Genomic DNA, 26,845 nt, shown 5'->3' with positions numbered 1-26,845 from the left:
ATGCAACAAAGGCAAAGCTAAAATCTATTAGCAATATTCCTGTTCTTCAAAACAAAATCAAACAAACTGACATACAACTAACATCTCGGCTAAGGAAACAGGAAGAGATTCTTAACAATACTAGCCCGAGTCTGAGGACATCTCTGTCACCTTTGACCTTCTGGGCTCTTTTTTACCTCTTTTAGGATCCCTGTGTGCCTCGATTTTGCTTTTAGAATTTTCTGAAAATCCTCAGATTCCAGGTAGGCAAGCTGTTCTCTCCTTTTTTTCCTGGCAGGCTCCAATTCATCCTCAGCTAGAGCAGAAAGAAAAAGAGTGAACAGAGGAACCTCAGAGGGCCAGCGGGCCTCGCCAACTCAGCTGCGTCTCCCCCTACAAGACCCTTCAAACTGCATTTACCCCCACTTGGTATGAGCAAAGGATGGCTCTTAGAGAACTGAGTTGAGAAGTACAAACTAGAATATGCGGGAGGGGATGGCAGACTTGACCACTAAATTAGAATAGTTTTCACCTTAAAATAAGAGCCAATTATGAAAACAGGTAACAACAACAACAACAAAATTCCTATTTACAAACTCATGTTAAAAGGACACGGCCAGCTTCAGAGTTTTAAAAATAAAAATAGGGCAATTTAAAACAAAGGAATTCTACTTCTTTCAAAACAAATCTATCTACTAATATGTATGTGCAAAGATTCAATGAGTAATCTCAAGTTTTCAAATTGTGCATAATTTCATTTTAATTTAATGTAACTATAAAAAACAATCAGTTCCAACTGCAGAAATTCTACTTAGGTACTCTCCATAGAGGTAAATGGAAATAAAATAATGTCTTTTGATGTCAGGGAGGCTGGTTATGTTTTGGACCATTTCCTTTATAAGCAGTGTCTCTTTCCTACTACTAAGTTTCCCATTCGCAGTACCTTGAGGAGAAAATGTGTTGTTCTTTTCTACACGTTCCTTCACTTCCAGGACATCCTGGGGTTCCTTTAGCTTCTTAATGCTGTTTGGGTCTGTTTTTGTAAGAATCTGGCCTTTTACCCTTAATTTGGTTATAGCAGCCAACTAAAAAAAAAAGGAAAGAGAGGGAGATAAAAATCTAAAAGATGAGATAGGCATCTGTAGCTCTGTATCCCTTTCCAGTGATTAGCCAGGGAATTCTGGCTGTTCTCAAACATACATTAGCAAAATATATCTTCATTTTACTTAGCATCATTAACACAATTATTAAAATTTCAAAGAATGGAAGACAGGTCTCTGAACAAATCTCAGCTTATTTAAATATCAATAGTTAAACTTCAGCTAGTCCTTCAGCTAGTGTGTAGGCTTTTAGACCCACAGAGGAACCACATAAACATTTTGGAAGTTTGTTTCAGAATAGACAGATTAGGAAAAGATTCCAGCCCTGCCACTTACTAGTTTATAACCTGACTTAATTGTTCAGCTTCAGTTTCTACATTTACGAAATGGGGATGACAGCACTAACCTACCTTTTAGGGTTGTGGTTTTAAGGATAAAATGAGACAATGCAAGCCAAGCATGTACTTGTACATAGTAAATAGCATGTATGCACATATCACAGTAACATACGTGCATAATTGCTATTACTATTACTGTAGGTATGGCTTTGGCTTGCAGCTAGCCTTTGCCCTTCATGTGGTTCTAGCTGCTAACTAGAATAAAGAGAAGACAGGCTCAATTTGGGGGCTCAGGGTGACTCAGGAAGAGGAGAGACAGAGCTTGCTGAGGTGGTGGGGTTCTGACCACCCCCAATTCCCAATTCAATCAGAGCAGCTTAGCTTTTATCTGTCTACAGACTGGGCTTCTGTGTAAGATTTCTTTTAAAGAAGGATTCTTTAAACCACTATTTGACAATTCAATTGCCTCAACAATTCCAAGAATGTTTCCCCCTAATACTAGGGTCTCCAGCTGTAAAACAGTATCTTCTTCTAGGTTATCTCCTGCAGCCCAACAAGAACTAGTATGGAGACAGTAGCTAGTTCTCTTGGATTAAATTAATGGCATTATGTTGATACCCATTATCATTTAAAATTCCTTTGACTAGTTATCATGATCAATAAATAGGTATGAGGGGACTGTCTTTCCTGGTCACAGGTATATAAAGTTTGAAATACCAGCTGTGTGTCACAGAATACAAATTCAAGTGGTGAAGAAAAGAGATGCCAGTTACCTTTTTGGCTTCTGCTAACTTATTCAGTTTTGGTCTTGGTGGTGGTGACTCATCAAAAAATAGGACATCATCTCCTTCTGAGATGTCTCTTCCAAGCTTTGGCATCTGTATGGCTGGGGTTCCTTTCAGCTTGGGGAACTCAGCCCCTGCTGGTGGAGACCAAGAAGGGGGCTGCCGAGAAGAGGATGGCACAGCTGGGCTCTCAACTTCACTCGCACTTTGGAGAAATCTTTAAAGAAATAGGCAGTCACAAACTATGCACACGAGCACAAAACATGCAGACTGGGAGACCGCAGGCAGGCCACCAGCTGATAAGCAGTCGTCAGTAAAATAATTTTCCCTTCTTGGTTATTAATTCAGATTAGTGCACAGTAGAAACAATACTAGCCTCACTAACTCTTAAGCTAACTGGTTTTTCATTGAATAAGTGCTAACTGTTTCACCAGTTTAGAACTGATTACTATTCTTATCAACTCGCTTCCCAGTGGGTGCAGACTATGGAGCACCTTCAGCCCCGAAGGCAAGCTGTGGACTGTATTCCTAGCCCTCTGGTTAGCTGAGATCCTTCAGGAACTCACCGAATCTCTCTACTTTATTTCCTCTACTGGGAAGAGATAACACATTTGTTACATTTGGAAGTCCTAACAGAAAGGTGCTATAATTCACACAGTGATTATTTTATATATGGCTTTAAGGACTATTTAAAAACAACAAAGGGGGGCTTCCCTGGTGGCGCAGTGATTGAGAGTCCGCCTGCTGATGCAGGGGACACAGGTTCGTGCCCCGGTCCGGGAAGATCCCGCATGCCGCGAAGCGGCTGGGCCCGTGAGCCATGGCCGCTGAGCCTGTGCGTCTGGAGCCTGTGCTCCGCAATGGGGGATGCCACAACAGTGAGAGGCCCACGTACCGCAACAAAAAACAAACAAACAAACAAAAAAAACAACAAAAAAAACAACAAAGGTCAGAAATCATCTAGGCCAAACCTCTCATTGTAGGGATAAAGAAATTGAGGCCCAAGAGCCAACTGCTCATAAGTGAGAGGCCCGGGACTAGTAGTACCAGGTAATCCTGGGCCAGTCTTCTCTCCCCTACCACATCCCCACTTCTGTAGGCTCTAGGCTGAGTTTGCAAATTGCCTAGCAGATCCTGCCCAAAGGTATGTTTTGTTTGCCCAGCAAAATTCTGAAAAACTTCAGACTAATGCCTTTAAACTGACGGGTGCTTTCTACTCCCTACAAGGTTCACAACTCCATATACATTTTTATGTCCATATATATACATTTACGTCACCTGTAGGCCCCTGATGAATACCTCTATAGATATCCCACCAGCACCTCAAACTAACCTGCCTGAGGCCAAATCCATTCTCTTATTTTTCCAAAGCATTTCCTCCTGACTCGTAATAGGTGTCCTTTTGCATGGAACTAGGTACCCTACAGGAGCCTAGATCTGGGACAGCATAATGGTTCAACACTGGAGTAGAACAGGTAGGTGTGAGTTCAAACTTGGCTCCACCACTTACTAACTCTGGTCTTCAGTTACATCAGCCATAAAACAAGGCTAATAACACCTCGCAGATTATGGTAAGGCCCGATGAGATGTGTGTACAGTGTAAAGCAGGGTGGCTCAGCGCATGCTGGGTGACTGTAAGCAGTAGCTCTTACTACCACTGCATAACTTGAGTTCAAGAGTCTTTGATTTGTTTACCTTCCACACCCATCTCCACTTGCTTTTGCCTCTGAAATGACTCTCCATTCTCAGTGCCTCATTTTTATCACTGACCTGAACAAATGCAGAATCTACGCATTGGCCCAGCCTGTAATTAAAAACCGAACTGTGGCAAAACTGAGAAATGGGCACCAAACAGCTCAACACCTACTTTCCCTTTTCACAAAACTGTCTTTATATGTTACTCCTTTCTCGTTTCCACAGTGATATTAATTACTGCAGCCTGTACCACCAGGTCTCAGGATTTACTAGCATAAGTCAGAAATACATAACTTTAAATGCTTTATAATTTTAAAGGTTATGTTAAAATTAATTTTTTAAAAACTTCCAAAGTTAAAAAGGTAGCCAACCACCCCAAATCCAAAGTCACACTTTTGAAATCTATTAAGACATCCTCAGAATTCCTGAGATGAGCTACCTAAACAGGGAACATTAAATCTGTGACTCCTACCGTTTCTGTATTTCTTCTGATTTCTTTTTCCGCAACTCTAACATATGCTGCTTCTGTTGCTTCAAGAGGGCTGATGCCGAGATAGACTGGAAAGCAGGTTTCGGGCTCTCCATGATCCCTGAAACACAAGGCACAGGCTGAGGGGGTTCTGAGAGGCTGTGGGGACCCACGCGCAGACACTAGAGCAGGTACAGGCTGACTCTACCTGATGACTTGACTTTGGCTAAATGATGTTTCAAGTTTCTGGCTCCAGATGTAGGCAAGTCCATCAGTTCCCTGAATTCCTCAGAGCAAGACAAGCTCTTCTGGCGTACTCCTGGAATATACAAATATCAGCATTAGAGGATTCAAAATTCAGAGTATTTTATGTTGTGTGACTTATCCCTTTTTAAACTCTGCTTTCATAACTTTAGTTATTTGTAAATGAAGTAGATGGAATATCAAGAGAAAAGAGAATCTTTCACCTCTAACCTCAGACGAGTAGGACTGCAAGGGTAAGACAAATGTATCTTATTTTTGAAAAATGATTAGAATACTAATACCTGCAGGGTCATTTCATACACTATTCCTGGAATATGCACTATACATAAGGATCCATGCTAGACCTGGACCACTGTTATGAACAGAGCCCCAAGGACAGGGTGGAGGTGGCATTCTCCAACCTAGACCTGTTTTAATGAAAGATAACCGACGAGTTTGACTAGGAACCTGATACTACTGATTCTAGTGCTGGACACTAAGAGTTAGACTCAGATACATCAAAACATTTTATTTTATTTTATTATTTATTTTTTTGGCTGCATTGGGTCTTCGTTGCACACTGGCTTTCTCTAGTTGCAGTGAGCGGGGGCTAATCTTCGTTGCGGTGTGCAGGCTTCTCATTGCGGTGGCTTCTCTTGTTGTGGAGCACGGGCTCTAGGTGTGGGGGCTTCAGTAGTTGTGGTGCACGGGCTCTAGAGCGCAGGCTCAGTAGTTGTGGCACACGGGCTTAGTTGCTCCGCGGCACATGGGGTCTTCCTGGACCAGGGAACAAACCTGTGTCCCCTGCATTGGCAGGCAGATTCTTAACCACTGCACCACCAGGGAAGTCCCCATCAAGACATTTTAAAAAGCTAAGACACAGCTAAGATTAATATGCTGTTTTTTCTTAAGATGCTGCCAACCAAGCTTGGTTCGTTCTGCTGAGGCCACATCACTCACCAAGTATAACTTAGTGTTAGGATCTAACCAGTTTCAATCCTGAAGGCTACACGTTTAAACCTGAGAAAGAAAGATAGTATCTAGAAACAAAGTTACCGAGTTTTTGTTGAGTTTCCTGAAGGATCAAGTCTGTGCCCTTAACCACCAGATTAGTCAGAGTGGTTTGAATCTTCTTTTTAGGTGCGACAGCAGCTGCACTGAAATGACAAGAGTCACCCCCTCAAAAAAGGAAAATCACTGAACTTCAATGCTCTGTGAGGTAAAGAAGGCGCAGAAGTAGTCATTTATTACAAACTGTCAACGTTTCTCAAATCACCATGTAAGTAGACTTTCTTAATACCATGGCCCTACAGCATAACTGGTGTGTGCATTATGTCACAGATATAAAACAACAGGCGACCTACAAATTTGATTGAAGGCTGTTCCGGAAGAGCAAGTTGGCAAGAGAAATAAAAAATATGCCATCACTTTGATCAAGTAGACTAGGACTTACCAAGTAGTCTAGGATTTACCTAAGACCTATCCAAAAATTTAGGATATTAACGGAAGCTTTGTTTGTATTGTTAAAAGTTGGAAATGCTATGAATATTTATCTATGGAGACTTATTTAAATTATCACAGAGCCATGTAAAAGAACACCATGTAGCCACTAAAAATAATGCCATAAGTGAATGTTCCACAAAGTAAAATTCATTACTTTATGTGGGAAAAAAGAACGTTGGCAAAGTATAGGTATATTATGATCTCATTTTATACTATTAAAACGTTATACATTTGAGAAAAAAGGACCCCTAGAACCATATATATCAAAACTAACAGTTATCTAGGTGGTGGGATTATAGATGGTTTTTACTGTCTCCTTTTGGCTAAACTGTACATACATTTTTTAAAAGTAACATGTGTATTGCTTTTTGCAATTTGGTAAAATACAAAAATTATTTTAAATCTTAAAAATGTGCTTGATATCACAAAATATACACGAAGTGAGAGTCCTCTAGCCCAATTTCTGTTGGATAGAGGACAAAATCTGTTTTGTTCTTGGACCAAGTGTAGCTCCCTTGAGCCAGGTCCCCACCTGCCGCATCCTCAGACGTACTTTCTAGAGAACAGGGACGAGGCCATCCATCATCTACGCAGGGACTCCAGGGAGAGAATGAGATCCCCAGAGGGGAGGCCACGCATGCCAGCCTCAGCAGCGCCCCCTCCCCCGTGAGGCTTCTCTGCATATTCATTCACTAAATTAAATGTGGGTTCCACAGAGGTCGGCAACCTCACACTAATAGTCAGTCGTCAGGGAAATGATTTCAAGTATGTCAACACTATGATTAACACTTTTAACGGCCCATCAGCCCTGACAAAGCAGCACTATTCACATTAGAAGCCAAAGAGGAAGTGTGGGTTCCCTGTTAAAGACCACCATGACCTGACTTAGCTTCCCCGCCTTCTGAGTGTTTTCCTCTCTTCCCGGGAACGAAAGAGGCCCTCAGCCGTCTTGTTCCAGGCAGCACACTATGAAAGATAAAACCTGTACAAGTCTTCCAGGACCGGGACAGAAACGTACAACCACACTTTTTACTCTTAAAAGAAGACAAGCAAGACCCCTGACCCCAAAGAAGCCCTGAGAATGTCTCACATTGAGGCTGCATACGAGGCCGAAGAAACTCCTCCGTAGTAAAAACCATCCTGACACAGCCTTTCTTTCAGGCTGATGCCTTTGCGGGCAAACTTCTTTGGAATTCGGCCGCCGGAGAAGGTGGACTGCAGGTCTGCTCGCCTGGCGCTGAGCCTCTTGTACTGGGCCTGGATGTGATACTGACAGTATTCACAGTCATTCTGTAAAAAGGAAGAGCGGCTGCATCAGCGTTAGGGAGACAGGCCGGGGACAACGTTAAGAGACACAGCTCCTTTCTCCCAGTCTCACAGAGAGCTGTTCTGCGGGCAGAAGCCTCCCTGCTGACCTCCGAGACCATTCTCAACGCACAGCTAAGCAGCAACTTAGATGTTCTTTTCCTAGGTAAGGATGGGGGGGTGGGGTTGAATTGGGAGATTGGGATTGACATATACACACTACTACATATAAAATACATAACTATAAGAACCTGCTGTAGAGCACAGGGAACTCTACTTAATACTCTGTAAGGGCCCATATGGGAAAAGAATCTAAAAACAGTGGATATATGTATTGATATATGTATAACTGATTCACTTTGCTGTACACCCGAAACCAACACAACACTGTAAATCAACTCTACGCCAATAAAAATTTAAAACAAAAAGCGGGGTTGGTGGGAGAAGTTCTTCCCCTAAACTCCTCTGAACACACTACTTGGGAGAAAGAAAAAGTGGCATCATTCACTGCCTTTGCCCTCTTTCTACAATGGAAGTAAAATCAGCTTCTAGGATGAACCTTGAAAAGGTTATGCTAGGGACTTCCCTGGTGGCGCAGTGGTTAAGAATCCGTCTGCCAGTGCAGGGGACATGGATTCGAGCCCTGGTCTGGGAAGATCCCACACGCCGCGGAGCAACTAAGCCCGTGCGCCACAACTACTGAGCCTGCGCTCTAGAGCCCGAGAGCCACAAATACTGAGCCCGCGTGCTGCAACTACTGAAGCTACGTGCCTAGAGCCCGTGCTCCACAACAAGAGAAGCCACTGCAATGAGAAGCCTGTGCACTGCAATGAAGAGTAGCCCCCGCTCGTTGCAACTAGAGAAAGCCCACACGCAGCAACAAAGACCCAACGCAGCCAAAAATAAAATAAATAAATTTATTTAAAGAAAAGAAAAGAAAAGGTTATGCTAAGCGAAAGAAGTCAGACACAAAGGTCCCATGTTGTATGATTCCTTTTATGGCATATATCTAGAGACATAAAGCAGATTACAGGTCACCAGGGAAGTGATTACTTAATAGGTAGGGTGTGTTTTTATGGGGTGAAGAAAAGGTTTGGAAGTTAGAAGAAGCTGGTGGTTGCACAACAAAGCGAATACACTAAATATTACTGACGTGTACATTTTTAAATCGTCAATTATACATAATGTGAATTTTACCTCAATAAAAGTTAAAAAATAAAACAAAATCAGTTTCTAGTGAGGTTTTCTGTTTCTCTGGTTGACTCTTGGACGAATGCTACCCTTTCAGTGAAAGGAACAAAGAGAAACTCCGAAGTATTACCCTATTGGGTGAACCTCAGAGATGGTGGCAGTGGCGTTTTAAGTGATTTGTCAAGTACTCCCCCTGAGACCTCTTTTTCCAACCATCTCCCTCCTTCCTATGTCCTGCTCACTAGTTCATCTGTTAGACAAGAATGAGGGAAACAAAAAGAGATGAAACCAAAATCTGTCATTTAATCCTTTCAAAGAGCTCTAAGAAGTACCACTTAGATGGATAGTATCCACTGGGATGGCTGCAATCAAAGACAGACAATAACAAGTGCTGGCCGGGACGTGGAGGAACTAGAACACTTACAATACTGCTGGGGAGAATGTAAAAGTCACTTTGCAAACCAGTTTGGTGGTTCCTCAAAAGCCTAAGCATAGAGTTACCATAAGACCCAGCAATTCCATCCTAGGCTTATATATACCCGAGGGAACTGAAAATGGACATCCACACAAAAACCTGTACGTGAATGTTCGCAGCAGCATTGCCCGTAACAGTCAAATGCGAAACAACCCAAACGTCCATCAACCAATGAATGGATAAAAAGAGTGTGGTCATCAATGAAATATTATTCAACCATAAAAAGGAATGAAGCGCTAATAAATGGCTTTGTAGCATGGATATAGCACAGATGAATCTTAAAAGCATTATGCTAAGTGAAAGAAGCCAGACACAAAAGGCACATATGATACAATTCCATTGTATGAAATGTCCAGAATAGGCAAATCTATAGAGACAGAAAGTAGATTAGTGGTTGCCAGGGCTTGGGGAGAGAGAAGAGTGGGGAATGACTGCTAATGGATATGGGTTTTTTGGAAGGGTCCTGAAAATGTTCTGAAATTACATAGTGGTGATGGTTGCACAACTCTCTGAATATATTAAAAGTTACTAAATTGTGCACTTTAGAATTGTGAATTGTCTGGTATGTGAATTCTATCTCAATAAAGCTTTTATTTATTTTTTTAAAAAGAAAGCTCTAAGAAAAGGTATAATAGAGTTAAGTATTGACTAAAATAAGGTTTCAGTATATTTCATCATTAGTGTTTAATCTCCACCACTAGAAAGAATTGAGGGCAAATTAAAATTCTATCTTTCTTATACCTCCTAGTCAGCTAGCAATAAAAGATCACTTTCCTAAGAGGTTAAATCTTTCCCCCACCCTCAGCTTTGTAAACTGGCCATTATTAACCACACATTCAATTTTCTCACTTTGATGCTTCCTGTTATGTAGGAAACTCAGTTCCAAACAGGTCATTACAGGTAAAGTACCTATAATTTATTCCTATTAGTTTCTGTCTTTAGCAAAAACCACCCCAACAAAGCTGAAACCTACCAAATTCACAGTCTGTGTACACGGTTCTCCATTCTTCTTCTTTGCTTTACAGGTTCCCAGGTCAAGAGCTTCCCCCATAATTAAGACCTTTTGAGGATGATCAATAGATAAGCACACCTGTAGAAAAAACGGGGAGTTGGAGCTAAAAGCAGACAAAGGTACGGCCTTTCAACAGCAAGAATGGATATAACAACAGTTGGCGTGAGTTAAGAAGCTTTTTATCCTTTTTATCAGTGCACTGGAATTTGAAGCCAGTGTTCCATAAGACAGCTGTAGAAATGGGAGGTGTAGAAGACACATTTAGTTCTCCACCCACTATCTATTTTCTTCCGTGTCTTTGCTATCAGAATCCAAACGCTCAGCCTTAGATGATGGATCCAGTTCCCAGTTTTCCCAGCATTCTTTGTAGCTAGTGGTGGTCATGTGACTCCACTCAGCAGGAGTCAGCAGGGAAGGTAGCTGGGAAAGCTTCTGCTTTCCTTTAAAAGCAGAGCAAGGAGCCTGGCTCACTTCCTGCCTTGAATGGAAATATGATGGCTAGAGCTTCACGGCCATCTTGTGACTAAGAGGAAAAGGCTGAGAGACTCATGGACACCAGCCCTGGCATCACCACACTGCCTATGTCTGGATTTTTTATTATATAAGAAAAACAAACCCCAGGGTTTACTATGAAAAAGAAACTGTAGCGAAGTTCTTCTGTTATTTGTAGCCAAACACCTTCTTAACCAATAAATGAAGACTTGCTGCCCTTCTCTGTGAAAGCAAGGAATGAAATAACTTAGTCTCTCACTCCTTGTGATATAATAATCTGCCTACAACAGAAGCAGTAGTTTCTTGCTGGCTTGAGTGGAGAAACTGTTGCTATTCATACTGTATCTAAGTTTGCAATTTACTAGAGAATCAGTAGGTAGTATCCAAACTCTAATGATGCTTGAGAAGATGAAAATTCACTTTAAAAATGAAAATTCACAAGCTGCAGCTATGATTGTACTAACAAATGGAACACAGTTCCCTCAACTATAAACCCTTGGCTTCTCAATGCCATCATAGAAATTCATGGGAGATCTAAGGGAACCTGAGCCCAAGAGTTGAAAGAATTACAGGAACCTTGGAACGAACTTGAAAAGATATAATGAAAGAAGTTGTTATGAAATACTCCAGAGTAGTCTGAAATTCAGAATATTGGTGGGTGAGGGGTAGATGAATAAACAAAAAAACAGTTTAATGGAGACAAAAGAATATAAAAGCTTGACTTATTACCTGGAGGTAGACCAATATAAATGTTTTTGATAGAACTCAGCTAAGTTATAAAGACCAAAAAAAAAAAAAAAAAAAAAAATCATGGAAACAGAGTCTTACCTCCTCTGAACCATCCTTGGGCTTCATGGGGTTCGCGTTGAGCAGCCCTACGACAGTACCCTGTTCAGTCTTCCACAGTTCTTTGTGAACCTCTCCAAAGAGGAACAGTGACACGTACCGCGTCAGGTCACGAAGATCATTCAGTCGCCAGATGCTAAATGTTTTCCCCTGGAGCAAACATTTATTCTTATTTTTAATAAATTTTGAACAATGGGTTACAATGTCTCCATTTACTGTTCGAGTGTTCTACTGTGGAAAAATATCTAAGTATAACCCACCCTGAATATGTAATCATCAGAATGTCTGTTAATTATAAATTAATCCTTTCTCTAGGTTTTGGTATGACTCTTCTCATTTTAGAAATGAAGGTGAAGAAAGGCAAGCCAATAGCAAACTTGTTACTAGCAGATACAAACTATGATATATAAAATATTTAAACAACAAGGACCACTACTGTATAGCACAGGGAACTATATTCAATATCCTGTAATAAACCATAATGGAAAAGAATATATATATGTATAACTGGATCACTTTGCTGTATACCAAAAACTAACACAACATTGTAAATCAACTATACTTCAATAAAAAAAGAACTTACTAATATAAATTTTGTAAATATTATTTATCACTGATTATGTTATTAATATTAATAAGGAGGTTTCAGCTTAATGTTTCTAAATCTCTGCTTAGCTTAGAAGAAAAAAGCATCATTTAAAGAAAACTAGTTGTATTTAACTGTAAAATTTTGGAAATACTATGACATATCAAGAAGTGCAACTCAAAATGCTGCCCATTTATAATATGAACATCTTCCATGTTTACAGATTTTTTTTTTAAACAAAATAATTCACACAACATTGAATCAAGCTATTTCAGAGGCAGCCCAGAGTGGGCATGGTTACAGGTTATGGTGAGCTATCGCCTAGACTCAAGTATTCTAATTATTCTCCCAAGGATTTGTACAGAGGAGTTCAGATAAATTTCACACCTATTATTTCCATGTCATTATAGCCAGTAGTGATGCAATTAGGAACTTAACCAAATGAAAACCAGACTTGTTCACATTCAGCGAGATAGAACAGGGCTAGAGCAGGATTCAGAATCTGAAACTCAAGCCCTCGTGTCAGAGCTCATAAAAAAATCTAAGGTTGGCCAAGATCTAAACTGGAGAATGAATTAGTTTTGAGCAAGATTACTTGCAGTATTTTAGAGAGAGCCTTTGAATCAAAAGCCAGTTCCTTCATTTTACAGGTAAGGAAATGGAGGTCCTCAAAGAAAGATTCAGGGCCACCCTAAGGCCACAACTCCTGCTAAGTGGAGAACGAGGCTTAGCACCCAGGTTTTCTGACTTGTCAGGCCATAAAATAATTTTCCTGTTATGCCTCAGTCAACTGTTATTTTAAAACTTGCTACATCTTTTGCAATATCCATCAAATTAAATATACCATACTGTACTGGCACAAGTCAGCAATTTCAGGACTGTTGCAATTGACATCTTACACCTAGTAAAGCTTCCAAAGGATCTGTGAACTCAGCCTCTCTGAGGACCTGCTTCCCTTGCACAAAAGGGACTGCAGTGTCATAGGGGCATCTACATGCATCAACAAACAATGACAAGTGACATAAGAAAGAATGACATGGACAGTAAAAAGCCCAAGAAGCCTGTACAACCAGATGTGTAAGGCCCTCCTTACACATCTCCCCCTCGGGTACCAACCCAACGATGGTGTGGCAACTTGGGAACTTATTAGCAATGACTTCAAAATGAAATACTGATGGCCTCTGGGTAGCAAATCAAGAACATATGAGTCCCCACTGTCAATCTGTGATGAAACAGCTGAGAAATCAATAAAATGGCTTACGCTGTTAGAACTCTGTGGAGTGATTTTCTTCAATATGACCCCAAATGTCACCCAGTCTATTTCTTCCAGCTTCTCACTTGCCATCTTTTCCTTGAGCTGAGATAGTCTGATCAGTCTTCGGCCAGTCATTTTCTTGTTCATTTCTGTGGAGGATACTCGAGGCTTCCTGGGTCAAGAAAACCAGCGATTGGTAGATTACTATTCTAAGAAGAGATTATCTGGCACTGTAGCAAATTGGTTAGCACAGATGTAATTGGCAGAAATCTCTAAAGCACCTGTTTTCAGGGAGGTGTAGTTATGTAGTAATGGACAAGGCACATATTTTTACAGCAGATAAAAATGAGATAATATTGGGACTTCCCTGGCGGTCCAGTGGTTAAGACTCTGTGCTTCCACTGCAGGGGGTACGGGTTTGATCTCTGGTCAGGGAACTAAGATCCCACATGGTGCACAGTGCGGCAAAAAAAAAAAAAGAGATAGAGAGAGATAATTTTAAAAGCTAGGTTTGCTCTTCCTTGGATCTAGAACTGGGACCTCTGTAGAAAATAAAGATCACAAATTCTTTAAGTTCTTATGAATTCTAATATAAAGTTATAATATCCTTTTAAAAATAATCTCTTGACTTTAATACAAAATCATGAAAAAAGTAAATAAGATATTTCAATTCCATCAATTCTGTAAGAATTTCAGAAGTTCTACTATTTCTAATTAGTTTTCTTTAAGCCAACCTTTTCACATAATAAATAAAAGCTTTGAACCTAGCTTCAATTAATATATTCTTTTTCCTAATGAGTGGCTAAAAACTCATGAATTTGCAAATTGTTTTTCTCTAGTAGAATATTAACATCTGTTCCATGTTTGATCATATTACATATTCAAGGACAAGAGAAAACAGGAAAAAACATGCTTTCTGACTCTTTCAGAAGGCTTCTAGAATAGAAAGTCCAAGAGCTACCTCTGAACAATGAAGAATATTCAGGAGGGAAACAGTGACATAGGTGAAGAAATCCTTTCTTTGCCTTATTTCTGTAAGTTAATAGGTTACTATCAGGCAGTGATCCTTCGGAGTATTTCTAGGTTCTGTGGTTCAAGTAGAACAATTACAGAGACTCAAACAATTCTGCAATCCGCTAAATTTGTAGGCCCCTCAGAAGCTTTGGCTGAGTGTTTCAACTTCATCTACTTCCATACAGTTCAAACGTTCAGCACGCTCACATCAGCAACGTCTTTCATTATCTGTAGGGAGTTTCAACTGGGAAAGGCAGTATCATCTCAGGAGGGCCATGTTTACCTTGAAAAAGAACCCTGAGCCCCCTCAATGAGCTTTTACTGTATTCTGTCCCTCCGACACTGTCTCAAATGTAATTAAGATACTGATCTTCCCCCCAATTTTGGAGAGTACGGAGTCTTTACAATAAACTTCTACTGCATGTTAGCAGTCACTTGTTCTCCCCCTGCTTAATAATAAACTATTTAAGAGCTTAGCAGTTTTATTTTTGATTGACAGCTCAGGTCTTCTAGAGGGGTTGCACCTGGCTACTCAGCTAGACAGTACTAAAGGCAATCAGGTTTCAGAATTAAGGGTTACTGCTCTGCCCTGGGCTTCAAGAGCAGTAATAATGGAGATGCAAGGCAGTAGTGATGCAGAGCACAGAAGGTTTAAAAGTCCGCTTTTTCCTGAACTGATCCTGGGATTTATTCCTATTTTAACTGAATATCTTAATTTCTCCATGGAACAGATACACAGAGTATAAATTGGCCTTAAAAGTTATCAGGAAGAAAAAGAGCACAGCTATTTCTCTTAACATCAACTGTAAGAAGATACTACTATCCTGGTTAAACTGTATATACCTTTAGGTGTTTAAAAATAGTCTCTATCACTGTTTCCATCAGTTTCTGGTTAAATACAGTACTTATTATTTACTGACCTCTTTTTATGAACATATATCTTTTATTCTTTACACAAGCAAGAGAAAGTTTTCCTCATTCATATGTAAATATATGGTTCAAACCCAGTGCTGATGGCTAGTACGGTCAAGTTCAAGAGCTGTAGGTCTTATGCGGATCTGCGGTACAAACACACTATTTCTGGAACCCCAGGTCCCTAGGAAGGAGGAAGAGGCATCTAGTGGGTCCTATGAGCAGAGTGAGAGGCCCGTTACAGTTACTGACCTGAGCCTCAGGCCAGAGAAGGCTTCCACGGAGACTGTCTGAGTTGTTTCCCCAGAGCTCCTGGGGGTCCCTGCACTCTGATCCCTCGTCATCCCACCAGGTTTGTTCCCAGGAGTTGTTCGGAGTGGTTGGGAAGGTGCACTTGTCATCTTGAAAGATGAGCTTTGGGGCTCTAAAAAATGAACATAAAAATTAAAAAGAAAACCACACTGATAACTAAACATTAAATGGAATTGCTTCTTTTTTTAATCAACATATGCAATAACCAAATCTTGAGAGAACAAAGCAAGCCCACAGGACCATTTCTGTACTACCCCCAGATCTGCAGTGTGGTCCAAAGAGCTTGCCGCGTATGAAAATGTTTTATAGCACCGCTGTCCAGTGTGGCGGCCACCAGCCACAGGTGGACACTGACCACTTGAAACTGACTGGTGTAGCTAAGGAAATGATGCCTAGTTTAATCTACTTAGCCACATGTAGCCAGTGGCTGCTGCAGCAGTGCTGCTCTAAAACACTGTTCCTCTGGGCAAAGCCATTTACTGAGTATTCACCATATACAGAGCACTGCAGAAGATTCCATAAGGGAGGTAGAGACCTCCTACAGAAATCAGTAATTAGTGGAGATGTATGCACAGGGTCAAATTCTACCTGAAAAACATCCAAAGTTAGCTCCCCTTTGTTTTCTTATCTCTTGTTTCATTTCATTTCAATCCCATTTTACTTGGGGGGGGGGCGTAATTAGGGGGCCCAGGGTATTCTGACATGGTTACTTCTCATATTTTAGAAGCATCTGATAATGCTCCTGAGGGTCAGAAAGCTTGGGTACTCTCCTTAATACAATCTCTCTCTCTCTTAAGTAAGATTGTTGTTTACCTTCAAAGCGACTTTGGATCACTTCTCGCAAGCCAGGGGCCAGGACAACCCTAGAACTTTAGAATCTCCAGAAACCATGCCCTTGACCCATCCCTTCAAAACCTAACTTTGGACATTGCCTAATAAAACAGCTTAGTAATATACCAAAGGTCCTAAGGGGATAAACACTATTAATAAGTGGATACATGGAATATATAATTTTTGTCAAATAAATACGAACACTAGGAGCCTACAGCTATTCCGTCCTATTGAGCCATATGTATCATATTGTAATGAAAAGGGCCTCTCTGAACATGTGATCAATAAAATGTTGCTTACTCTAAACTATGTTATCTCCAGACCATTTTGTCTTAGATCTTCCAAAGAATCACTTTGGGCAAAAAGGCAGTACGACAAAACCAATACATAGAGCTTATAAATCCTTTTCATTTTATTTTGTGTGTATATATGTACGTGCTGAAATAGGATTTTGAGTACCATTCTATACTCCTGGCAAAGAAGTCTTTTCTAAAGAATGGACCTTCTGGTTTAAAACAACCTGGCTTCAAATAAAACTTGATCATTTTATAAGGGGATCAGTCTCACAGTCTGAAGATTAAATCTCTGGATTGCTAGCATAAAAACTCAACCCAGTGGTTATACCTGACTATAATTCAAGTCAACTATAGGACTATAAGAGCTAAAAAAATATTGAATCCACTAAGCATTTAGTTAAATATCTATTCTCTACCTAAGGATTTTCTAAGCACTTTGAGATGTAGAGAAAGATTAGGAAGTATAGCATATGGTTTCCATTCCCAGGAAGCTTACTTTTCTCAATGGGCAGGTAAGATACACCAAAACACACACACACACACACACACACACACACACACACACGACGTTGCCAAAATATATTGCAAACAGAACCCAAGCAGTGAGAAACCAGGGAGGCCTCAAGTACTACACCTGCAGGTGAAACTTTGGGTGTCCGAGCCACCCGCTTGGGTTTTGGTAGAGTAGGGACGTCAAGCTCTGCAGAAAAGCGCGACGACTCCTGAATTCTCTGAACTTTCTTCTCCTTAAGAGGGGGACGTGGAGACTTATCTACTCGATTAAAAGTAAAAGAAATTAGTAAAGAAAATTTAGAAAGGGGCTCAAAAACCGTTTTACCAGGAGTTGGATGCAGAAGTAATGTTATAGTTTCTTCGTAAGAGAAATGCATACTATCCTTAGAATTAGTCTGATTACCTGGGGTTTTATGCAGACGGGCTGGACTTGCAGGCTGTTTAATTGTAGTTAGTTTCAGCTGTTCTTGTAAGGACTTCATTTGCTCTTGCAACTTCCTTAATTCATCTAGGGAAGAAAAATATATTGATTTAAGAACCAGACCAGAGGAAACAGTATACATGATGAAAGTGCTGAAATGATTTTTGATGTCCACCCATCACCTCCACAACCTTGAGACCCACAATAGAATCACATACCGAAAACTCACAATTAACTTTTGCACTTCGAAGGGGTCCCCTCAGAGAAAGAAACATGATTATTTCCAGTAATCAAATCTCTAATACCAAAGCTGGTTATGAATTTGTACTACTGACAGATAATCACAGATACATGTCCATGGTTGACAGTTTCTTAAGTCAAGAAATGATTATATTTATTTCGTAAATCAAGTACCATAATTAATATAATAAATGCTGGCTCCTGTATTAGAAGAAATAGCCCATTGATTAGAGCAGAATTTTACTGTAATTTAAAAATATATAAGAAAGACGCCAGGAATAAGGAAATGGCAGTCCTCAATGTGAGTGTTCAGAAATGGTCTTCTGCTGAAGTAGAACGTGTAGCTGCTTTGTAGTCTTGTCCCTGGCCCCCTTTGCTAAATCCTGAAGTATTATTTTTCTGTAACGAGCGTGAGAAATGTTAGAGCCATTCTGCGAAGGATCAGTCACACCTGGCTGACCCTGATATAAGGGGGCCTCTGTACCCTCCGATGCTGGCTTTAAATGCTCGCTCCACTAACTCGTCCAATGTCCTTGGCAAAGTCCTTCATCTCTACCCCTGACTCGGCAGCTACTTTGAGGAAAGCTGTAAGACGGGCGGTCTGCATCAGGGCTACTGTAAAGGAATTAGAGAAAGCAAGTGGTAGGGCACCTTGCAGTTCCTGATTCGTTTTCCCTTGACTGGGGGCAGGACCAGGGAGGACCCTGCTGTGCGTTGATCGCGATGTAGGAGCTTCTTCCTCATCTGCTAAGTCATCCATGTCTCCAAAGAGAGCATCCAAATTCTCCTTTTGGTCTTCAGCCTTTTCCACTTCACCCTCATCAGCCTCCTCTGTGTAAGATTCACCATCACCGTCAGCATCAAAGAGCTCATCGAATGCATCAGGTTCACCATCTTGCTGGGTCAAGGGCTGACTCTCTTCTGAATTACAGTCCAAGGCCGACTCATTCTCCTCCAGCAGTGCGGTCAGCAGAGACAAATCATCCTCCTCCACTATGGGAAAAAGAAGAAAAAGCAAAGAAAGAAAGCCTACCTGTGAAAAACAGCCGTTGACAAGCAGAGTTAAAACATTCAACATTCATAAGGCAGTTAAAATGACTCGGCAGATTCACCATTTTGCCTGGTGTAAGTATTGTTCTTGTTTCTACCTCTCCTCTCCCCAAGTGCTTCTTGGAGGGCACTGGGCTAAGAAAGCAGGAGCCAGTATCTGCTTAGTGACCACCGTGGGGCAGCCACTGGGCTAGACCTGTTTACCTGTGCTACTTCAGCTAATCAGACACTTCCTGCAAACGAAATTCAACCCACAAGGGAATAACTGAAAAACATGCTAAGTATACATTTAGGTTCTAGATGGACATATTCCCTCACTTTTTAATCGTCTGAGCAATTTTTAAAAACTATAGAAAGTTACAAAGCATTATATTAAATGTATTCATATCCTGTCACCCAGAATTAGCCATCACTAACATTTTATCATGTTTGCTTTTAGCTTGTACATTAAATGGTTGGGGAAAAAAAAAGTTTAAAAGGTTTATCACGTCAAATCTTGTCCCAACTCCTTACCACTGGCTGGCTCCAGGCCCCATTGCAATCACTGTCATAATTTTGCTATATCACTCGAGGCCATTCTTCATACTTTTAACATAAATATATAAGTATTCATTAACATAGTATTCGGTTGCTTTAAAAATATTTATATAGATTATTTCATACTGTACGTGTTACTCCTATCCTGGTTTCATTCAACATTGCATGTAAGATTCAACCAAATCAAAATATAGTTGTAGTTTATTTCTTTCAACTGCTGTATAGTATTCCACGGTAAGACTGTATCACGTTTTACTCACCCATTTTCCAATAAAGGCCATTTTCCAATAAACGGGCTAGTTCTAATTTTTTCCCACTACAAACTAGGCTGCAAGCATGTATCTACCTTCCTGTACATTTGTGAGAGTTTCTCCCTACTACCTCACCAACATCTGGTACATCATCTAAGATGTTCTGCTAATCTGATGAATGATTTTAAAAGGTAGCTTGCTGCTTTGATTGGCATTTCCAGGATTACTGGTGAGGTAGAGAACTGCTTATGTTTACTGGCCAGTTGGATTTCTTCTTTCTTGATTTATCTGTTTATTTTGTTTGCTCATTTTTTCCCCTATTTGGGCATGATTCCTTTATAAAATCAAAGGCATTTAAAGCAAAATCATTAAGAATATGTGATGCACCCCCTCGCTCGAAAGACAGGGGCTGAAACCTAGAAAGGTTAAGGGTCTGTTCAGGATCACATGGTGAAACAGGTCAGCACAGGAGCCTGGGTTAGGATGGAGATCTCTAGATCAGTAAACCAATATCCTTTCCACTGCTCTATGCTCCCTTACCAGAAGGAAATGAGCCAATAGCCAAACTCAAGGCCTAGAATCTGATGAAAGAGTCTAAAGCTTAAAGTCAGGGGTTGCCTAACGATTAGTCTGAATTGCTTAGTCAACAAAGACTCCAAGACAGCAGGGTGCAGCAAGAGAGAAGAGCCCATGAGACTCCCTAGGCGCCAGCTGAGATCACCACACCCCCAAACGGAGCCAAGAGGCCCTCCTCTCTCTCCCGTTCCAAGCTGCTGTAAAGAGCACACCCTGGAAGAGGCCTGGGCCCACACCACTGGGAGCCACAGGTGAAAAAGGTTGCCTAGTGGCTCCACACTCTGGGCCTTGAACCCATCTTTTCATGAGGACCAGGGCTGATCCCGTGATGCCTTCCATCCCAGTTTACCTCGGTCACCACCCCAAATCATCTGTCTTCTCCAAGTTATACTACTCCATCTTCCACCATCCTTGCTCCCAAACTCCTGGAATCTGCTCTCTGGACCCAACAGAATCTACTACCAGCCCATTTCCTATATCTTCAGTTGCTCTTACAACAAAAATCTGGCTGCCCTGTGACCCTCTTGAGTGGAAGTTCTTTAATCATCCACACTGCAAATGCTGGAACGGTGTCCAGCACGCACTAAGCATGCAATAGATATCTGGAGATCAACTCCAGGGTTCTGATGTCTTCTTTGCTTATCCCTGTTCACTCTGGAACCTCTTAACTTTTTTTTTTTTTTTTTTTTTTTTTGCAGTACGCGGGCCTCTCACTGTTGCGGCCTCTCCCGTTGCAGAGCACAGGCTCTGGACGCGCAGGCTCAGCGGCCATGGCTCACGGGCGCAGCCGCTCTGCGGCATGTGGGATCTTCCCGGACCGGGGCACGAACCCGTGTCCCCTGCATCGGCAGGCGGACTCTCAACCACTGCGCCACCAGGGAAGCCCCCTCTTAACTTTCTTCAAGCCACAGTTCATGACAGAAGATTTTTTTCATCAAGATCCCCTCCTGGTTGCTGTCACCGACTGATTTCCCTTTGGATGCCTCCCTCTTCCCCTCCATCTCTACTGCTGTCACCATTCTCAGTCACTACAACCTGCACAAGGATGATCCAGCCAATGCCTTCGTCTCTGTTTCCTGACCTCACCTTCAATGGTCCTGTCCTCCCCTCATCTTATGGTTGCCAGGGATAATGGGGGTGGGTGGAGGGATAAATTGGGAGATTGGGACTGACATATACACGTTGCTATATATAAAATAGATAACTAATAAGAACTTGCTGTATAGTACAGGGAACTCTACTCAATATTCTGTAATGGCCTATATGGGAAAAGAATCTTAAGAAAAAAAAAATAAAAAGAGTGGATATACGTTTAACTGATTCACTTTGCAGTATACCTGAAACTAAACAACATTATAAATCAACTATTCTCCAATAAAAGTTAAAAAAAAAAAAGATGTCCAAATCCATCGACCCTCCTACAGTGTTTTTACCACCCTCATACCCCATCTCCTCACTTTGGATCCATGTTCTATCATTATAATCACTGCCTTCTAAAGCTTCTTAACTCCCCTGCTTGTCTCTCTTGCCCTCATGGTTCTTAACCCTGATGAAATCCGAGAGGCCACCACCTCCCTGCCTGCACTCCACCTGGTGAACTTTCCTGAACAAAGACCCACCACCATGACTGGTTTAACTTTAAATATACACCCGCCAATAACAAACGGGCAGTCAATACTGCTTAAAAATCCTCACACTTCCCTGATAACACTTGCTTTCCTGTTCTCTAACTCCTTCCCACGTCTCTCCTTAAACCTCTGATGCCCTCTCCTCCCACTTTAATCTTGGCTGACTGATGTTGTTTCGTATTTTATAGGAAAAAACATAGAAGCAATCAGACTTCATCATCTTTCACTACCAAACCTGAACCTGTATTCTCTGCTTTTCCTCCAGCGATGACAGATGAAGTGTCGAGTCCTATTTCTGGCCCATTTCTCCATTTAGACACTGGTTCCCACTTTCAGCTTCTCCAGGACTTCGGGTGACAATCACCAGCTCTCTCCCACATCACCGGTCTTCCCTGTCTCCTGGCGCATTCCTCTCAGCATCCAAGCTCGTTCCAGCGCCTTCCATCTTACCAACTGCCTGATATTTCCCTACTTGTTTTTTTATTATCTTGCTCTCTCTACTAGCAAGTAAACACGGATGTTGTTCAGCAGCACCTAGCACCAGGAAACTTTTTGATTTCGTCTGTACTGGACCAAATTGTAAAGCCATGCCAGCCAAATGAGACTTTTTTTAGATACAGTGATTTCTGAGAGAACATGGACCCATTCACCACTTCTGCTCATGACCACCTCACAGCAAAAAGTTACACTTTGTATTACATCAATGGCTCTGTAGGTAATTTGGTGATTTTAAGAAATAGGAAACTATCATTATACCAATGGTACAATCAATCTCACATATTATCACAGTGCGATGAATTTCAACATTTGGTTTTAATTTTTTTAAAAGTCAAAGTGTAACAAAGTTGGGCTTTAAAATTACCAGCCAGAGTACACCTGAAACTAACACAACACTGTACATCAACTATACCCCAATAAAAATTTTGAAAAATAATAAACAAAATTACACAACCAGAAAAATAATGCATTTTACTTGTTAGGGTCTCTTCACAGCCAGCACAATCATTTAGCACAATCATTAGCTCTCAGGCTAAGCTCTGCTAATTAGAGCAACATCACTTTGCTAGGTAAATATTTTGCACACATCCCTGCAAGATGAACAAAATTTAAAAGCACTATAAGAATTTAAGTGAGAGCTAGACTGAAACCATTTCAACAGATTTCAATATCAAATGTGAACTCCGACGTGGGCTGCCTGGGTTCAAATCCCTGCCTCTGACAGTTTCACTTGTGACAAGTCACTCAGACATCTGTCTTCCGGTCTATAAAATAGTTGCTGTGAGGGTAAAATCAGTTAATACAGTCATCTCTGGTATCCACAGGGCATGTGTTCCAGGATCCCGCATGGATACCAAAATCCATAGATGCTCAAGTCCCTTATATAAAACAGCGTAGTATTTGCACATAAGCTATGCACATCCTCCCGTACACTTTAAATCACCTCTAGGTGATTTGTAATACCTAATACAATGAAAATGCTACGTAAATACTTGCCGGCTCTCAGCAAATTCAAGTTTTGTTTTTTGGTACTTTCTGGATTTTTTTTCTCGAATGTTTTCTATGTGCAGTTGGTTGAATCCGCAGATATGGAAGGCCAACTGTATACGTAAGATCTCCGAGCAGTGCTTGGCATATTGTAAGTACATGTCAACTACCGTTATTATGAAAGACAATCAGTGCTGTCAGGAACAGAAATCTCACCTGATTAAAACAAATAACATTCACTGACTGAAGTGAGATTTCTTTCGAAACACTCAGACAGTGCTTGAGGGGAGGGCAGCGATTTTCACTATTTTATAAGTGGAATAAGTAACAACAAGCCCATGAACACAAGAGTGATTTTCCATGAAACAAAGAGGAACTGAGAAAACGGCTAGGACTCACCATCCATGCTGTCAAGAGAACAGTGGAGATGGAGAGCTGTGCGGCAGGATCAGGTGCCCAGGAGACGGCAGGAGATGCAGGACCTTGGCTGTGTGAAATGAACGTAAGAAAAGACACCCTTGAGTCTTCTCTCTCACATCGCACGCGTATCCAGCAAACCCAGAAGCCTACAAATTGTAGGGGCTTGAGCTCAGAATTCATCCAGACTCTGGCTATTTCTCACCCCACCACCAACACCATCTGCCTCCTAGTATGGAAGCAGTTCCTTTTCTTGTCTCCAATCTATGGTTACAGAAACTTGGTTGAGGTATAGTTTGTTTGATATTAGGTTACACAGATGAGACAAATTGTGAACAGGTATTATGAAGGCTGGTCTAAATAGTAGGGCTATTATGTTTTATTTCTTGTAACACATCTGAGATCTACATTGTCCATAAGAGCCTATTGTGTGGTTCTACTTAGTTGCAGCCTTAGTCACATCAAGATTTCGATTCAGTACTAGTTAGCAAAGCTCAGAGGAATAGTTGGCATAATTAATTAGGATAAAGTCATATAATTCTGTGCACTTTCCTTTTTTCATTTAAAATGGTTTTTAGAACTGCAAGAAGAAAATATAAATTTTTCTAGGCTACTGCTTAACTTACATGGGCCCTATAATATATATGACCGTGCTAAGTCCGATGTCAAATATTAATTATGGTGCTTTCTTTTCATTTATTCAACAAACATTTCTATGGACCCATCATGCAGGTTCTATGGACCCTGCACTGTGTTGTCTACTGGGGAATCTGCGGGATTGTAAGCTTCCTGAGAGCTAGGTAGGAGCAAACTGTTCTTGTTTATTTGTATAACCAACCCTGTTTTCCCCCGAACAAACCCACGCACCCTTCCTCACCCTCACACCTAGGACCATCCGACAAGTGCTAGGGGTTCTATCTCCAGTATATTGCTCAAATCTTTTACTTCTCCCCAATTTCACTGCCAAAGAGCCTAGTCCAAGCCACCATCAATCTTTTGCCTGGACTACCGTGTTAGCTTCCTGTATTGGTCTCCCTGTCTCTGTAATTTATCCTCTGTACAAAAGCTACAGTAATCTTTTCTTTCCTTAGTAGTCTTTTAGGAACGTTAAGTCAGATGGCAGCATTCCCTTGATAAAATTTCTTTAATGGTTTTTCCATTGCCCTTAGAACAAAATTTACAAAAGTTCCTGCGAGGCAATGTCTACTCTCTCTCCCGCCTACTTCCACTTCCTCAGTTTCTTCTGAAACCACTCCGCCCCCCCCCCCCCCCCCCACGGAGGATGCTCCAGCCAGACTAGCCTGCTTTCAACTTCTTGAACACACAAGTGCTTTGGGGCCTCAGGTTCTTTGAAAAGCTCTCCCCTAGTTCCTTCTCATCCCTCAGTCTCTGCTTAACTCTCCACTTTTCTAAGCCTTTCCAGACCACCCTATCTGACCAGGCCCCTGGAACCCTCTCACCTCCTCCTTTTCATGACTTTATTGCACATTCCACTATGGTGTACCTGTCTGTTACCTGTTAGCCACTTTAAAGTGTAAACTTCACGAAGGCTGAAGTGATGGGTGACGCATTCAGTAACTATTAGCAAATCATCAATTTGAACAAATGAATGAATGAATAAGACACAGTACAGACGGCACCCGTTTAGCAAGCGTCTTAAAAGGTTACCTTTAAAAAGAAAAAACTGGACCCTTAAATAGCCTGGACGGCCGAACACCTGGCACCTCTCGGTGCATTTCGAAACTGCCCGCAATCCCCCAGCCCCGGAACCTCCGCCGCTCAGCACTCAGCGCCCACCCCCGCGCCCGGCCCCGCGCTCGGCCCAGGTCGCCCCCGCGCTCGCCCAATTCCAGTCTCGCCCACCTGAGCGCCCCCGGACTCCGCGCCTCCCGCCCTCGGAGCTCGCTAAACTCTCCCACAGACGCGCGCGGGCAGTCCCTCACCCTGCCCCTCAACAGTCGCAGACCCGCACCTTAACCGGCTCCGAACTCCTTCTCTTTCCACAGCCAGACCGCCAAAATTCCAACTCGACTCCGCCCCCACGCCTCTGACGTCAGACGCACGCGGCTCGGGGCTGCACTGATTGGCTACTTCAGAGGTCTTGGCGGAAACGACCGTGGGGGGGCGGGAAGAAGGTGACCCTTGCGTAGAGCAATCTGATTGGCTCACGTGACCGGCGCCCTCTTTGTTGGGGGCAAGGGAACTTCCGGTCGGTGCAGCCCTGGCTTCTTCCGGTAGGTGTTCTAGCGTCCCCACAGGCGCCGGGAAGTAGAACTGTCCCTGTACTGTATGTTCATAGGAGGTCAGAAGTTAGTTCCTGACACTTTCTGGCACTGACCGTGTCATCCAGTTCTGAGCCTCGTTTTCTCTTACGCTTGACGCGGAGAAGCCTGCACACTGAGGCTCAAACCGCGGAACCCACTGCAGACCTTCCCCCTGCCCTCACAGATTGCCTCTGGCTGGGTTGACTGTATAGAGGTCTGAACAGGCTTGTTGATAATTTCGCTCGGTTGGTTATTTTACAACCTCGTTTTCAGTTGAGATAATGGGACTGAAAAACAAACCAAAAATCTGGTCCACTTTTACCTCTCTCTGACCGTCGTCACCGTCTGTAAAATGAGAAGGAAAGACTAGATGAGATTCTTAGACCCAGTAGAAACCACTGTTTGCGGAGGAGTTCGTGGTCCGTGGACTTTAATTGCGTCAGAGTTGGGAATAACTGTTTTCTGCTTCTTCCCACCAAAATGTCAGCATCGGGAGACCAGGGGACCGTGTCTTTTTCATCTTCCTAGCTCTTCCTCTGTCTTTTCTCTTGCTGTTGGTGCCTGGCACACAATAAATGTTTACAGAGAGAAAAAGTAGAATAGAGTATGTGCTCCTGAACAAGGCACTTAGCTTTGGCGGGGGCGGGGCGGGGGGTCAATTTCTTCATCCGTAAAGTGCTGATAATAGCGATAACTAGAGGGTTTCAGGAAGGATCAAATGAGAATTTCCAGTACCTTTTCACACACTGGTTATCAGCCATAATCTTAGTGCCTCAGGTGTACATGTTTGGACAAAGACAAGGTCCATATTGTAGGCATTTAGT

General features: G+C 41.9%; 1 protein-coding gene across 2 annotated transcripts in view; it reads right to left on the bottom strand.

The window, feature by feature from the left end:
• Window positions 1–25,923, bottom strand: part of MCM10 (minichromosome maintenance 10 replication initiation factor) — a 118,704-nt gene extending 92,781 nt beyond the window's left edge. For both annotated transcript variants that reach the window (XM_079912546.1, XM_079912545.1), the window contains exons 1-16: window positions 25,730–25,923; window positions 23,740–23,827; window positions 18,465–18,806; window positions 17,556–17,660; window positions 17,274–17,411; window positions 15,453–15,624; window positions 13,281–13,446; window positions 11,416–11,583; window positions 10,057–10,173; window positions 7,203–7,402; window positions 5,666–5,766; window positions 4,575–4,685; window positions 4,370–4,487; window positions 2,191–2,419; window positions 923–1,064; window positions 177–295 (exon numbers count right to left, since the gene is read on the bottom strand). In XM_079912546.1, the coding sequence (XP_079768672.1) occupies window positions 177–295; window positions 923–1,064; window positions 2,191–2,419; window positions 4,370–4,487; window positions 4,575–4,685; window positions 5,666–5,766; window positions 7,203–7,402; window positions 10,057–10,173; window positions 11,416–11,583; window positions 13,281–13,446; window positions 15,453–15,624; window positions 17,274–17,411; window positions 17,556–17,660; window positions 18,465–18,806; window positions 23,740–23,746 (2,235 nt within the window). In that variant the 5' untranslated portion in view covers window positions 23,747–23,827; window positions 25,730–25,923. The remainder of the gene's footprint in view (window positions 1–176; window positions 296–922; window positions 1,065–2,190; window positions 2,420–4,369; window positions 4,488–4,574; window positions 4,686–5,665; window positions 5,767–7,202; window positions 7,403–10,056; window positions 10,174–11,415; window positions 11,584–13,280; window positions 13,447–15,452; window positions 15,625–17,273; window positions 17,412–17,555; window positions 17,661–18,464; window positions 18,807–23,739; window positions 23,828–25,729) is intronic.
• Window positions 25,924–26,845: the final 922 nt, after the last annotated feature.

The sequence above is a fragment of the Stenella coeruleoalba genome (assembly GCF_951394435.1).
Source record: "Stenella coeruleoalba genome assembly, chromosome: 2".
Lineage (NCBI taxonomy): Eukaryota > Metazoa > Chordata > Mammalia > Artiodactyla > Delphinidae > Stenella > Stenella coeruleoalba.
The sequence above is the reverse complement of the archived record's forward strand: the minus strand, read 5'-3'. Positions and strand labels throughout refer to the sequence as shown.